General features: G+C 42.9%; 1 protein-coding gene across 2 annotated transcripts in view; it reads right to left on the bottom strand.

Annotated features, from left to right (window-relative positions):
• Positions 1-13,636, bottom strand: part of exoc4 (exocyst complex component 4) — a 507,730-nt gene that overhangs the window by 417,269 nt on the left and 76,825 nt on the right. For both annotated transcript variants that reach the window (XM_073066788.1, XM_073066789.1), the window contains exon 7: positions 8,790-8,935. In XM_073066788.1, the coding sequence (XP_072922889.1) occupies positions 8,790-8,935 (146 nt within the window). The remainder of the gene's footprint in view (positions 1-8,789; positions 8,936-13,636) is intronic.

Genomic DNA, 13,636 nt, shown 5'->3' with positions numbered 1-13,636 from the left:
CTTTTATTTCTCTACAATCTTCTGTTTCGAGATGCTTGCATTATGAAACTTGATTAAATTTATATAGAGTGGTGGATTATTCAATGTGAATATTCATAGATTGCAAAGCATTTTTGTATGATGCTCTGAAGGCATGGACAAAGCATGGTTTCCTTTCTTTCAAGAGCGCAGATGGTTACGAAAGAAGGAAGAGAGAAAATGTCAAGGGTTTGAGAGCAAATTGAGAGAAAGTTTGCAATTTATAAATAAGGTCAAATCAAGACAGTAATGTTTGAAGTAAATCGAAGTAGAAGATTAGGTTATTACTTAAATAGTGTGAATAGTGTAGCAAAGAATCAAAGGCAGCAAATGAAGGTTAGGCTTAAAGATAAAGATTTTTTAAAAGAGTAGCTTTATTTGCATCGAAACATACAGCGAAATGCACCATTTGTGTCAATGACACTAATGTAGCATGCCCACCACTTATGAACCCTAACGGATACGTCTTTGGAATGTGGAAGGAAACCGGAGCACCTAGAGGAAACCCACGCAGTGCCTCGTGCAGTGGTTAGCACAACACTTTACAGTCTAGGTGACCCGGGTTCAATTCTCTCCATGACTGTGTGGATTTGCTCTGGGCACTCTGGTTTCCTCCCACAGCCCAAAGCCATACTGGTTGGTAGGTTAATTGTCATTGTAAATTGTGCCATGATTAGTCTAGGATTAAATCAGGGCATTGCTGAGCGGGTAAGGGCCTATTCCGCACTGTATCTCAACAAATAAATAAACAAACAAACAAACAAATTCTTCACAGGCAGTAGCAAAGCATTTAGCTAACCATTATGCTTGATACCTTTCACTGAGCACTGAGTTTTGCTCCCCTTTGGACATTAAGTACTTGCCCAAGAAACCATGTAGGCAAAGTTCACACAATTGCCTATGTTGAAGGGGTTGTCTTAAGAGGAGAGGTTGTGCAGAATTGGCCATTACTTTCCAGAATTTGGAAGAATGAGAGGCACCTTGATTCAAACACAAAATTCTGTGGGCATTTGAAAGGGCAGATCCTATGAGGATATTTCCCCTGGTGATGGAGCTTGGAACTAAATGACACCAGTTAAATGCTGACTACTTATGGTATATGAGGAAGGCTTCCTTTGGGATTCTCCACTCTAGACACTGCAGATACTGCAGCATTAACTATATTTGAGGTTGAATACAATGAAGAATCAAAGGTTATGAGGATCATGAAAGAAAATGAAGCTGAGACCGTCAATCATGTTCAACCTGACAACTCCAAGACACAGGATTATGATAGAATATTCTCTACTCTCTGGCAACAACACTGCAATGACACTTAAACTCAATGCCATCCAGGATGGAGCAAGCTTAACTGGTATCCCATCCACCATCTGAAAGCTACATAACCTCCAACACTGGCTACAGCAGACACAGTGTGCATTACTGACACAATACACTGAAGTTATTGCGTGGAGTATTTTAAATGCACCTCCTATATATGTGACCACAAAAAGCAAAAAGGACAAGAGAAGCACACACATGGGAACATCCTAAACTGTTTACTTTATTACTTACACAAAAACAATCTCAAAAACAATCACTGCAATCAATAGACACAAGAGGTGCTGCAGATGCTAGAATTCTAGAGCAATGTACACAATGTGCTGGAGGAATTCAGCAGATCCATTGCAGTAGAGAAGGTCATGGGCTGATATGTCAGAATGTGAATGGGAAGTAGAAATGAAATGGGCGGCCACCGGGAAAACCCGTTTTGTGCGGCCTTCTTCGCTCCCATGATGAGTCCAATCTCAGGTTGGAGGAGTAACATCTTGTATTCCATCTGGGTAGCCTCCATGAACATTGATATCTCTAACTTCTGGTAATTGCCCTCCACCCCTTCTTCACCATTCCCCATTCTTGTTCCCTCTCACACTTTCTCTCCTTACCTGCCCCTCTCTGGTGCTCCTCCCCCTTCCCTTCTTCCATGGTCTTCTATCCTCTTCTGTCACATTCCCCCTTTATCTCTTTCACCAATCAACTTCTCAGCTCTTTATTTAACCTTCCCCCACCCACCCGGTTTCACCTATCACCTGCCACCTTGTATTTCTTCCTCCTCTCCCCCCACCTTATTCTGATTTCTTCCCCTTCCTTTCTGGTCCTGATGAGGAATCTTGGCCTAAAACTTCAACTGTTCATACCCATCCATAGATGTTGCTTGACTTGCGAGCACATGGTGTTAATTACATTTCAATCAATAGCCTGAAGCTTCTCTTTCGGACTTGAGCTTTTGAACCACCTGCATGACCTGGCATTTTAGAGTGTGAACTGAAGTCTCAAAGGTGTGGCATGGCAAGTAAAGGGTGAATGGAGGTGGTGGGGTCAGGGCCCAAGAGCAGGGAACTAACCGGTGTTTGGCTACTGGAGCAGACTTGGAGCCAATTCAAAGTAGCAGATCCTAGGCAGGGCAGAGTCCAGGCCTAGAACAAGCCCATGCATGACCAATTTAAGCGCCAAGTCAAATTGGGAAGGATGGGCATGGGCTGAATTAAGGCGGCGGGTCCCAAGCCCGAGAATGTAGTGAAACAAGAGTGAGGAATGAGCCCAAGTTTGGATAATTCAGCGCTGGGCCAGATTGAAAAGGTCAGGGCGTTGGGGTCAGAGGAAAGGGATTCAGCTCACAGTTCAGCTCATTACTCGTGAGGTTTACTTGTCTTTGTGTTGAACTAAGGCTGTGGCCTGCAATTAACAGGCCCCTGGATTAGCTGTGGACTTACTTTCGTGAACTTCACGGTTGTGGACTTACTTTCATGAACTTCAGTTCTGCATGTTGTTTGCTTACTTTTCCTGTTTGCACAATTTGTTTTCTGGACATTGTGTGTTTGATGGTCTTTTTTAATGGGTTCTTTTGGGTTTCTTGTTTTGATGTTGCCTTTAGGGGATGTATCTCAAGTTTATATAATGTATAAATAATGTTGATAATGAATGTACTTTGAACCAACCACAAATTCTCTTCAAGTTACACACCATAAACTTGGAAATAAATCACAGTTCTTTTATCATCCAAAGGTCCAAATCCTGAAACATCATCTTCAATAGAACTGTAGGCCTACATTCACTAAGTATTGTGGTGGTTCAAGAAATTCTAATGAGTTTAAAAAACTCTAATGATACATAAGGCATTGGCCATCAAACTTTACAACTCCTCCCTCGGAGTGTCAGACACCCTGAGCCAATAGGCTGGTCCTGGACTTATTTCCAATTGGCATAATTTACTTATTATTATTTAATTATTTATGGTTTTATATTGCTATGTTTCTACACTATTCTTGGCTGGTGCGACTGTAACAAAACCCAATTTCCCTTGGGATCAATAAAGTATGTCTGTCTGTCTGTCTGTAACTGCAGATTCAAGAACCGTTTTGTGGAATTAACTCTGTTAGGTCTGTAAGAATAAGTTTGGGTTTCCAGCAGCTTATCATTTTTATTTTTTGACCTTGGCCTCCTACAACTCCTACATCAGGTTCTTGAACAAAAGAGGGTAACTACACTCACCCCAACACTGAACTGATTGCACAACCTATGGACTCATCTTTAAGGACTCTACAACTCATGTCCTCGATATTTATTGCTTATTTATTTATTATTATTTTCTTTTTTGTATTTGCATAGTTTGTTGTCTTTTCAACATCTGAAGTCTATCCATATTTGTTGTATGCATTTTCACTGATTCTATTATGTTTCTTTGCATTTAGTATGAATGCCCACAAGAAAATTAATCTTACGGTTGAATATGGTGACATGTATGTACTTTGCTGATAAACTTCCTTTGAATTTTGAACTATTCCAGTTAGTCATTTTTCAATACATGGTATTTTACAAACTTTTGAGTAAACAATAAGTCTAGCAATTTAACTTTACTAAACACCATGTTTTCATATAAAAGTTCCTTATAATTAAATGTTCCTTTTACTATTCCTTTATCACTTCTACACTGCACAGTTCTCTGGTCTATCCTGCTTTACAGCTCATTATAGATGTATTTTCTTTTTCTAGTTTTCCCACATTTTTTCTGCTTTAATCTTGTTAAAAATTCTCTCTTTATGATACTGAGCGAGGCCATCACTTGTAGCATTTTTGTTTCTCTCTCCTCAGATGCTAAATATTTCCAACTTTTTAATGCTATTTCATTGTTTACAGTACTTTGTTGTTTTCACCTGCCTATCACTTCCCCTTAATGCTCCGCCTCCTTCCCTTTCTCCCATGGTGCACTCTCCTATCAAATTCTTTCTTCTCTAAACCTTTGCATTTTCCATTTATCATCTCTCAGCTGCTTACCTCAACCCCTCCCCCATCCACCCTGGCTTCACTGACCACCTTCGAGCCTGTATTCCTTCCCTACAGCACCTTCTTATTCTGGCTTCTTCCCCCCCTTCCTTTCCAATCCCAATGAAGGGTCTTGGCCCAAACCATCAAATTAATTTCAATAGCTGCTGCCTGACCTGCAGAATTCCTCCAGAATTTTGTGATTGTTGCTCTATTACTCCAGCACCCGCAGGATCTCTCACGTTTATGCATTTCCAACATTCCGCATTTTCATTTTAAATGACCACAAACTGAGGGATTTTATTTTAAAATGTTCTGTCAAGTGGCATAATAAACAAAAGGGTGGTGAATCTGTGAAATTCACTCCTATAGATGGCTGTGAAGGCCAAGACAATGAGTATATTTAAGGCAGAAGTCGATAAGTTCATGAGGGCATCAAAGGTTATGGGGGGAAGGGAAGAGAATAGGATTTATAGGGTTAATAAACAAATCAGCCACAATGGAATGGCAAAACAGGCTTGCTTTGCCAAAAGACCTAATTCTGCTTCTATAAAATATGCTGGTTCTATGTATCTCAAAAAAGTTGTCTGGAATTTTGAATATTCCATTTGTTGCTTAAAAACATTAAATTGCTATTGCTGATAAAGTCATAATGTGATTTTGGTTTGATGGATCACATTGAAGTGACAAAAATAACATTTGCATTGCACATGAGCTCTCAGAAATTTTCAAGATTGTTTTAAACATCAGCTTAATAATACCCATTGCTTATAACCCAAGGGTCCTATCAAAAACATTTTTATGCATTGTTCTCTTGTTTAAGTACTCATTAGTTACAACATGCAACCTTTATTCCTCCCATGATGATAGAAAATTAATCTAAAATACTAGTCCCACATCAAGCTGCTAGTGAGATAATTTGTGCATCAATCCACATAAAACATGCTGCATCAAACACATACTGATAACCCCTCGTGCTCGTCAAATGTAGAGGCCATTCTTTTACACTTCTGTTATCAGGTTAATTTAACTCTGCTCTCCATTAATTTGGGAATTTTCACAAATCCTTTCGGAATCGATTACCCGAATATGCATTTGTCAGGCTAGATATTGTAATAAAGATACAAATCTCTGAAATACATTATTTGTCTGTTTCACAAAAATCTTTGAGAAAAATCCACTACATCGATTAAAATGTTTTCTGATGTGAAAATATTACAGTTGTGTGCATCGGGAAGTTTGAATCATCATTTATTAAATGAAGGTTTCTATTTTGCTCTTACTGTTATTTTACAAACATTTCATTAATAAAATGTTATGTTGTGAGGTTATGTTTAAGTTGTATTAGCTGGAAATTAAGTTTAATTTGCAGCATTGTGTGCAGTTCTGATTACATACCTAGAGGAAAGGTATCAAGATTGAAAGAGTTGGCAGAAAATTATCAAGAATGTTTCTGGGACTTGACAACCTGAATTGTAATGGAAAGGTTGTATAGGAAAGGATTTTATTCCCTGGAGTGGAGTGCAGGACAATGAGGGGACAATTTGATAGAGGTATACAAAATTATGAGTGGTATAGATAGGGTAAATACAAGTAGGTTTTTTTCCACTGAGGTTGGCTGAGACTAGAACTAGAAGTCATGGGCTGAGAGTGAAAGGTGAAATGTTTAAGGGGAACATGAGGGGCAACTTCTTTACTCAGAGGGTGGTGAGAGGCTGGAATGAGCTCCCAGTGGAAATGGTGAATGCGGGTTCATTTTCAACATTTAAAATAAGTTTGGATAAGTACATGGATAGGGGGCGTATGGAGGGCTATGATCCGGGTGCAAGCTGATGCAACTAGGCAGGATAATACAACATGGAATAGATGGGTCAAATACCCTGTTTCTGTGTTGTAGTGCACTACAACTTCATTAAACACTATATTATTTTCAAATAATCTTCATAATTAAGTATTAACACTCTGAAGAATTCTGTAATTTAAGCTCAAATGATTTACTACTTAATAATACATAATTAGAAAGGAGATTGATGATCATTTCCATTTATTCAACAATTCAACAGGATCAGTTGATGGTTCCACATGTGAATAGCATAACTGAGTGTAAAATACAAAAGAGCAATCCAATATGCTAATTATTACTGCCTTTGCTACACTGAAATCCCCAGATTCTTTGGTCTGGACATCATTTACTCCAAATTTGCTGCTTGACTGATAACAGAAGGTGGGGGGGGGGGGGGGGGAAATACAGGAATAGTCAGAATGATTTTGTGGATGGGAAATGTGTCTCACAAATTTCACTGGAGACATCAAGAGATTACACTGCATTAGGACTGACAGCAGAGAAGCAAGATGGCCAATATAAAGAGAAGGTGAGTGGCGAAGGAATTCAAGATGATCAATGTACTGAGAAAAGGTGTACAATGAATTTCATAGATTTTTTGAAGAGATAGCAAAGAGGATTGATGAGGGCAGGACAGTACTCACAGTCTATGTGGACTTTTGTCGCAAGATTTTTGACAGGGCCTAGCATGGCAGATTAGTACAGAAATTGAGATCACTTGGGATCCAGGTGAGCTAGCCAATTGAAAGGAGTCAATGGGTTGTTTTTCCAGGTTGGATCCCTGTAACCAATGGCATGCTGCTGTTGGTGGGATGATTAGTAAGCTTGCACATGACACCAAAACTGGTGGTGTGGTCGACAGTGAAGAAGCTTGTCTAAGGTTACAAAGGGATTTAGATCTATTGGGAAAGCAGGTAAAAGAATGGCAAAAAGAATTTAACTGAGACAAGTGGGAAATGATGCATTTAGGAAGTTACACCAGGGCAGATTTACACAGTAAATGACAGGGCTCTGGGGAAGTTGTACAATAGAGACCTAGCAATACAAATGCATAATTCCCTAAAAGTGCCCACATAGGTAGACAAGGTGGTGAAGAAGGCATATGACACCATTGCCTCCTTCAAACAGGACACTGAGTTAAAGAGTTGTAGCTGTATATAATATTGGTGGCATTAATTGCAATACTATAGGAAGGATGTGTTAAAGCCATAGGGGGTGCAGAAAAGGTTTACAAGCACATTTCTTGAGGTCTCAAGTTATGAACAGAAGCTGGATTGGTTGAGACTGTTTTGTCTGGAACGAAGGAGGCTGAGGGGGTGACCTATAAAGGTGTATAAATTATAAGGGGCATGAATAAGGCAGATGATCACAGTCACAGAGTAGGTGAAACTAAAATTGGAGGGCATAGCAAGAGGGGGATTATTTAAAAGGGTGCTGAGAGACAAGTTATTCACAGGAAGGGTGATGGCTATATGGAACAATCTGCCAGAGGAAACTATTGAGGCAGGCACAATTGCAATGCTGAAAAGACATTTGGATAGATTCATGGATGGGAAAGGTTTAGAAGCATATGGGTCAAATGCAGGCAGATGGGACAAGCTCAAGAAGGCAACTTGGTTGCAATGGGCAAGTTGGCTGAAGGGCCTTTTTTCCTGCTGTATATCTCTGTGGTTCTATGAGGTCTCGCAATATTGGTTAATAAGGTGCCAGCAATGGTGATTGAGGCCGATACAAAAGAGACATTTCAGTGGTTCTTAGATGAGCACATGAATATGCACAGAATGAAGGGATATAAACCATGTGCAGTTAGAAGGGATTAGTTTAATCAGGTATTATTAGCTTCATTAGTTTGGCCCAACATTGCGGGCCAAAAGGCCTGTTCCTGTGTAGTACTGTTCTATCGTGATGCCACTAAGAGGAAATTTGCCCTAACTTCTATAAGCGCAATTATACCACACTGAGGTGCACAGAAGAGTGATGCTGCAAATCACTGGCTAGTGTTTTTAAACAAAAAAGCTTTCCCCCTGTCTTCTTATGTTATCTGCACTGTCCAAATCAACAAGTCCCTTTATAATACTTAGACTTTTAAATAATTATTTCCAATAATAAAATGCAACCATGAATTCAGTATCATGACAGCTGAAGTGATGAATTTGAAAATGTTCCAATCCTTGATTAGGTCACTGTCAAAACAAGATTACAAATGTGCAGGTTTATGTAGCAGGATTACATGAATCACATTTTAATTTCTTTCTTTTAGCAAGCCCACTTCACTTATGTTCCAGGCCACACAATACTTTCCAGTAATTAGGAGGTACATTATGAGGCTTCTCCGCAGTTTCAGTGACACTGTGTGCCAAATGGAAGACAGCTCTCAGGGACTTGTTCAGTATGACTTGTGCACGTGAAAAAAAAAGAGAATCAAGGACATATGAATGTTAATTTAGATGCTGGATCGATTTATTCATTGCCAGAACAACGTTCCTTACTCTTGCTCCAAATTACAAAACCCACAGAAAGCATTGACGGAGATTAAATAGTTTTTAATTTAATACTGAAACAATATTACGGCAATGATCATTTTACTTCCAAATTACAAACTAAAAGTGAACCTTCTGATACTTACTTAAAAAGAGGGATTTTAGGTCTCTGAGGTCTCTTTTTGGCAAAGAATGCTGCGAAGTCACTCCCAGTGCTGGCATAACTGAGCTGCGATGAAGGTTCAGAGGCAGTTCGAGTGTTCTTCACATCTAAATATTCTGTCAACAGTATCTGTAAAAACAAAATAGTGAACTTCACAATACATACATCCGTAAGTAGTTCTCATGTCTATCAATGCTGCTCTTATTCTCTTACGTGACCGAACACCTTCAGCTCAATCAGTTGAAAAGATATGGATAAACAGAAACATACAAACCTAGAGATCTCTAGGATTTAAAAAAAATTAAATCCAGTAATGTGTGATCCACCAATAAATAATTGAAGAAGTCAGGGGGCTAAAGATCGATCTGTCACAAGGACCTGATAGACTAAGTACATCTAAAGGAAATGGTGTCATAGGAAAGCAGCATCCATCATCAAAGATCCTCACCACCCAGGTCACTACTGCCGGTGGGTAAAAGGTACAACTGCCTCAGGACTCGCACGAATAGGTTCAAGAACAGTTACTACCCCTCAACCATCAGCCTCTTGAGCAAAAGGGATAACTACATTCATCTATCAAGGTGTTCCCACAACCAATGATCTCACTTTAAGGACTCTTAATCTAGTTATTTCATGCTCTTGTTATTTATTGCTATTTATTTATACTTGCTTTTGCACAGTTTGTTGTCTTATATGCTCTTAATCATTCATTGATCCTGATCCTGCTAACAGTTACTATTCTATAGGTTTGCTGAGTATGCCCACAAGAAACAGAATCTCAGGGTTATATACGGTGACATGCATGTACTGATAATAAATTTTACACTGAACCTTGACGCCGTGCTAGTATTTAAAGCAAATTGCTGTAGGGATATAAGACTCATTAGTTAAAATTTTACAACTTGCTAAATTCTGGGAGGGTAGCAAAAGATTGGAATACAGCCACTGTGACTCCATTGTTTGAAACAGGAGCAAAGCAGAAGTCAGGGAACAATAGACCTGTTAAACTAACAGCTGATATCAGCAAGATTCTGGAGTCAATTGTCAAAGAGGAAATAGTGAATCATATACTTAATATATTTTTATTATTGTGTTTTTTATCTGATTGATTTTTTGTGATGCATCAGATTCAAAGTGACAATTATTTTGTTCTTCTTTATACTTATGCATTGGAAATGACATTAGACAACCTTGAATAATTTTGGAAAGCAGAATATAATTAAACCCAGCCAACATTGTTTTATGAAAGCTAAAATCATATTTGACGAATTTGGTCAAGTTCTCGAGGAAGTAACAGGGAATTGATTGAGGAAGACATGGTGATGTACTGTATTTAGATTTCCAAAAGTCATTTGAAAAAGTCTTTCCAGGTGTTCTCCCTGGGTGAAGCCAAGTTGCCAGCTCCACACCTGGACTCCATCACGCTGTCGGACAACGAATTCACCAGAATCCTGGCGGACTTTCCATCAATTCTGGCACCGCAGTTCACGACAGCCATGCCCAGACACGGGGTTCAGCACCACATCCTGACCAAGGGACCACCCCTCCACGCCTGCGCAGGAAGGTTCCCCCTGGAAAAGCTCCGCCTGGCGAAGGAGGAGTTCAAGAGGATGGAGGAATTGGGGATCGTACGGAGGTCCGACAGCCCATGGGCCTCCCCCCTGCACATGGTGCCCAAAGCAGCTGGGGGTTGGAGACCGTGCGGCAACTACCGCAGGCTGAACGAGGCTACCACTCCAGACCGCTACCCCGTGCCGCACATACAGGACTTTGCAGCAAACCTGCACGGGGCAAGAATCTTTTCCAAAGTAGACCTCGTCCGGGGATACCATCAAATCCCGGTGCACCCTGAAGACATCCCCAAAACAGCACTTATCACCCCTTTCGGCCTGTTCGAGTTCCTCCGAATGCCATTCGGCCTGAAGAATGCCGCACAGACGTTCCAGCGACTAATGGATGCGGTGGGACGCGACCTGGACTTTGCGTTCATCTATTTGGACGACATCCTTATAGCCAGCAGTAGTCGTCAGGAGCATCTGTCCCACCTCCACCAGCTCTACTCCCGCCTGAGTGATCTCGGCCTCACGATCAACCCGGCCAAATGCCAATTCAGTCATGATACCATCAACTTCCTGGGCCACAGATTACCAAAGACAGGGCAACACCTCTGCCCGCCAAGGTAGACGCGATTCGCCACTTTGCCCAGCCCAACACAGTCAAAGGCCTACAGGAGTTCGTTGGTATGGTGAACTTCTACCACCGTTTCCTCCCCTCAGCAGCCCGTATCATGCGCCCTTTGTACACCCTGATGTCGGGTAAAGGCAAGGACATTACTTGGGATGAGGAGGCCGCAGCGGCTTTCATTAAAGCCAAGGAAGCCTTGGCAGATGCCGCGATGCTGGTGCACTCCGGAACGGACGTTCCGACCGCCCTCACGGTGGACGCATCCGACACAGCAGTCGGCGGGGTGCTGGAGCAACTCATTGAGGGGTGCTGGCAACCCCTGGCGTTCTTCAGCAAGCACCTACGACCACCCAAACTCAAGTACAGTGCTTTCGACCGGGAGCTGTTGGCACTGTGTCTGGCAATCCGGCATTTCAGGTACTTCTTGGAAGACAGGCCGTTCGCCGCGTTCCCCGACCACAAACCATTGACCTTTGCGTTCACGAAGGTGTCCGATCCCTGGTCGGCTCGCCAGCAGCGACATCTGTCCTACATATCCGAGTACACGACGGACATCCAGCATGTCTAGGCCCTGTCCCTGGAGGTGGACTATGCAGCACTGGCGGAGGCGCAGCAGGCAGACGATGAGATGCCCAGCTACAGGAACGCAGTCTCGGGTTTGCAGCTGCAGGACTTTCTCGTAGGCCCAGGTGAGAGGACCCTCCTGTGCGACGTGGCTACTGGCCAACCTCGCCCATCGTCCCGGCAGCCTGGAGGAGGCGAGTTTTCGGCTCCATACACGGTTTGGCGCACCCATCTATCAGGACAACCGTCCGGCTGGTCTCCAGCAAGTTTGCGTGGCACGGACTTCGCAAGCAGGTCAGTGAATGGGCCAGAACGTGCGCGCAGTGCCAAACAGCCAAGGTGCAGCGGCACACTAAAGCCCCGCCACAGCAGTTCGAACCCACCCACCGGAGGTTCGACCACATTCATGTGGATATCGTGGGCCCCCTACCAATGTCCCGAGGAGCGCGGTACCTCCTAACTATGGTAGACCGGTTCACGAGGTGGCCAGAGGCGGTCCCGCTCACCGACACATCTGCTGATTCCTGCGCCTGAGCACTGATCGCAACCTGGGTAGCACGCTTCAGGGTACCGGCCCACATTACCTCTGACAGAGGTGCCCAGTTCACCTCCAGCCTGTGGTCGGCTGTGGCCAGCCTGTTGGGAATGCAGCTACACCACACAACTGCCTACCACCCACAGTTGAATGGACTAGTGGAACACTTCCACTGTCACTTGAAGTCGGCTCTCATGGCCCGCCTGAAAGGACCTAACTGGGTGGACGAGCTTCCCTGGGTCCTGCTTGGAATTCGCACAGCGCCCAAAGAGGATCTGCACGCCTCGTCGGCCAAGTTGGTGTACGGCGCACCCCTGGCCGTCCCGGGAGTGTTCATACCAGCCCCAAGGGGGCAAGAGGAAAAACCCGCAGCAGTCCTGGACAGACTACGCGAAAGGCTCGGCAACCTGGCCCCTGTGCCGACTTCACAGCACAGATGGACCCCGACCAATGTACCCAAAGACCTGCAGAACTATAAGTTTGTGTTTGTACGAAGGGGCGGACATCGGGCACCGCTACAGCAGCCGTACGAGGGGCTGTTCTAGGTGATCAACAACAACGGGTCCACGTACGTTCTGGACATTGGGGGAGAGAGGAGGTTTTCACGGTGGACTGACTCAAACCAGCCCATGTGGACTTGGCGCAGCCGGTCGAGGTTCAGGCACTGCGGCACAGAGGCAGACCTCCCAAACAGAGGCTGATCCAGACTGTGGACATTGGGGGGTGTATCGCCGGTTCTGGGGGGGGGGGGGGGGGGTTATGTGGCGACCCACTTTCTGCTCAGGCAAACCGGCTCACAAATAGCCAGCGCGCGTGGAGAGACTTTGGTAATGCATCTCTGATGTCATTTCCACCCGGAGAGGGTGGGCGCTAGGGATTAAATGCCAGCGCCGCGAAGTTTGAATAAACTAGTCTCTAAACGACTTACCGACTGCGTGTCACTGTCTCTAGCTCTGTATGTACTACATCGCTACATCAGCATATTTTACAAATGGGAGATTCTTGTAGTTACATCTTGTTTTTAAAGATAAGGGACTAGTAATTTAAGACAGAGGTAAGGAGAAATTTCTTCTAGCAGACACTGCTGAATCTCTGGAATTCTCTGTCGGACAGGTAGTGGTAGCTGGATTATTCGAAGTATTTAAAGTGGAAGTGGATAAAATTACATAGATCAATGAACAGAGGAGAAAGAAGAAATGCCACAGAGGAAGAGCTGAGGCCAATATAGGTGATATTGAGTGGCAGAGTAGGCTTGAAAGGTCTGCATCCTGTGTTTGTTACAGTTCAATGCTGATCTGTACATGTACTTTTACCAATCATAAAGTAACTCTTGCATGATGTTACTGAGACACAAGTGTAACAGAGGGAAAGGATACAACAGAAATGCAAATGTTTACGATCTAACTAAATGACAGTCATTAATTTTTAAATGAAATTTAGTCCTAAAGCACAATTACTTTATTGCCACAACTGAAAAATAAACATGTATCACAAAATGCATCACAGAATGATGAAGTTACAATGCATTCAGGTTCAATTATGCCGTC

Source organism: Hemitrygon akajei, chromosome 14 (genome assembly GCF_048418815.1).
Source record: "Hemitrygon akajei chromosome 14, sHemAka1.3, whole genome shotgun sequence".
NCBI classification, from domain to species: Eukaryota; Metazoa; Chordata; class Chondrichthyes; order Myliobatiformes; family Dasyatidae; genus Hemitrygon; species Hemitrygon akajei.
This window is presented reverse-complemented; position numbering and strand designations above follow the sequence as displayed.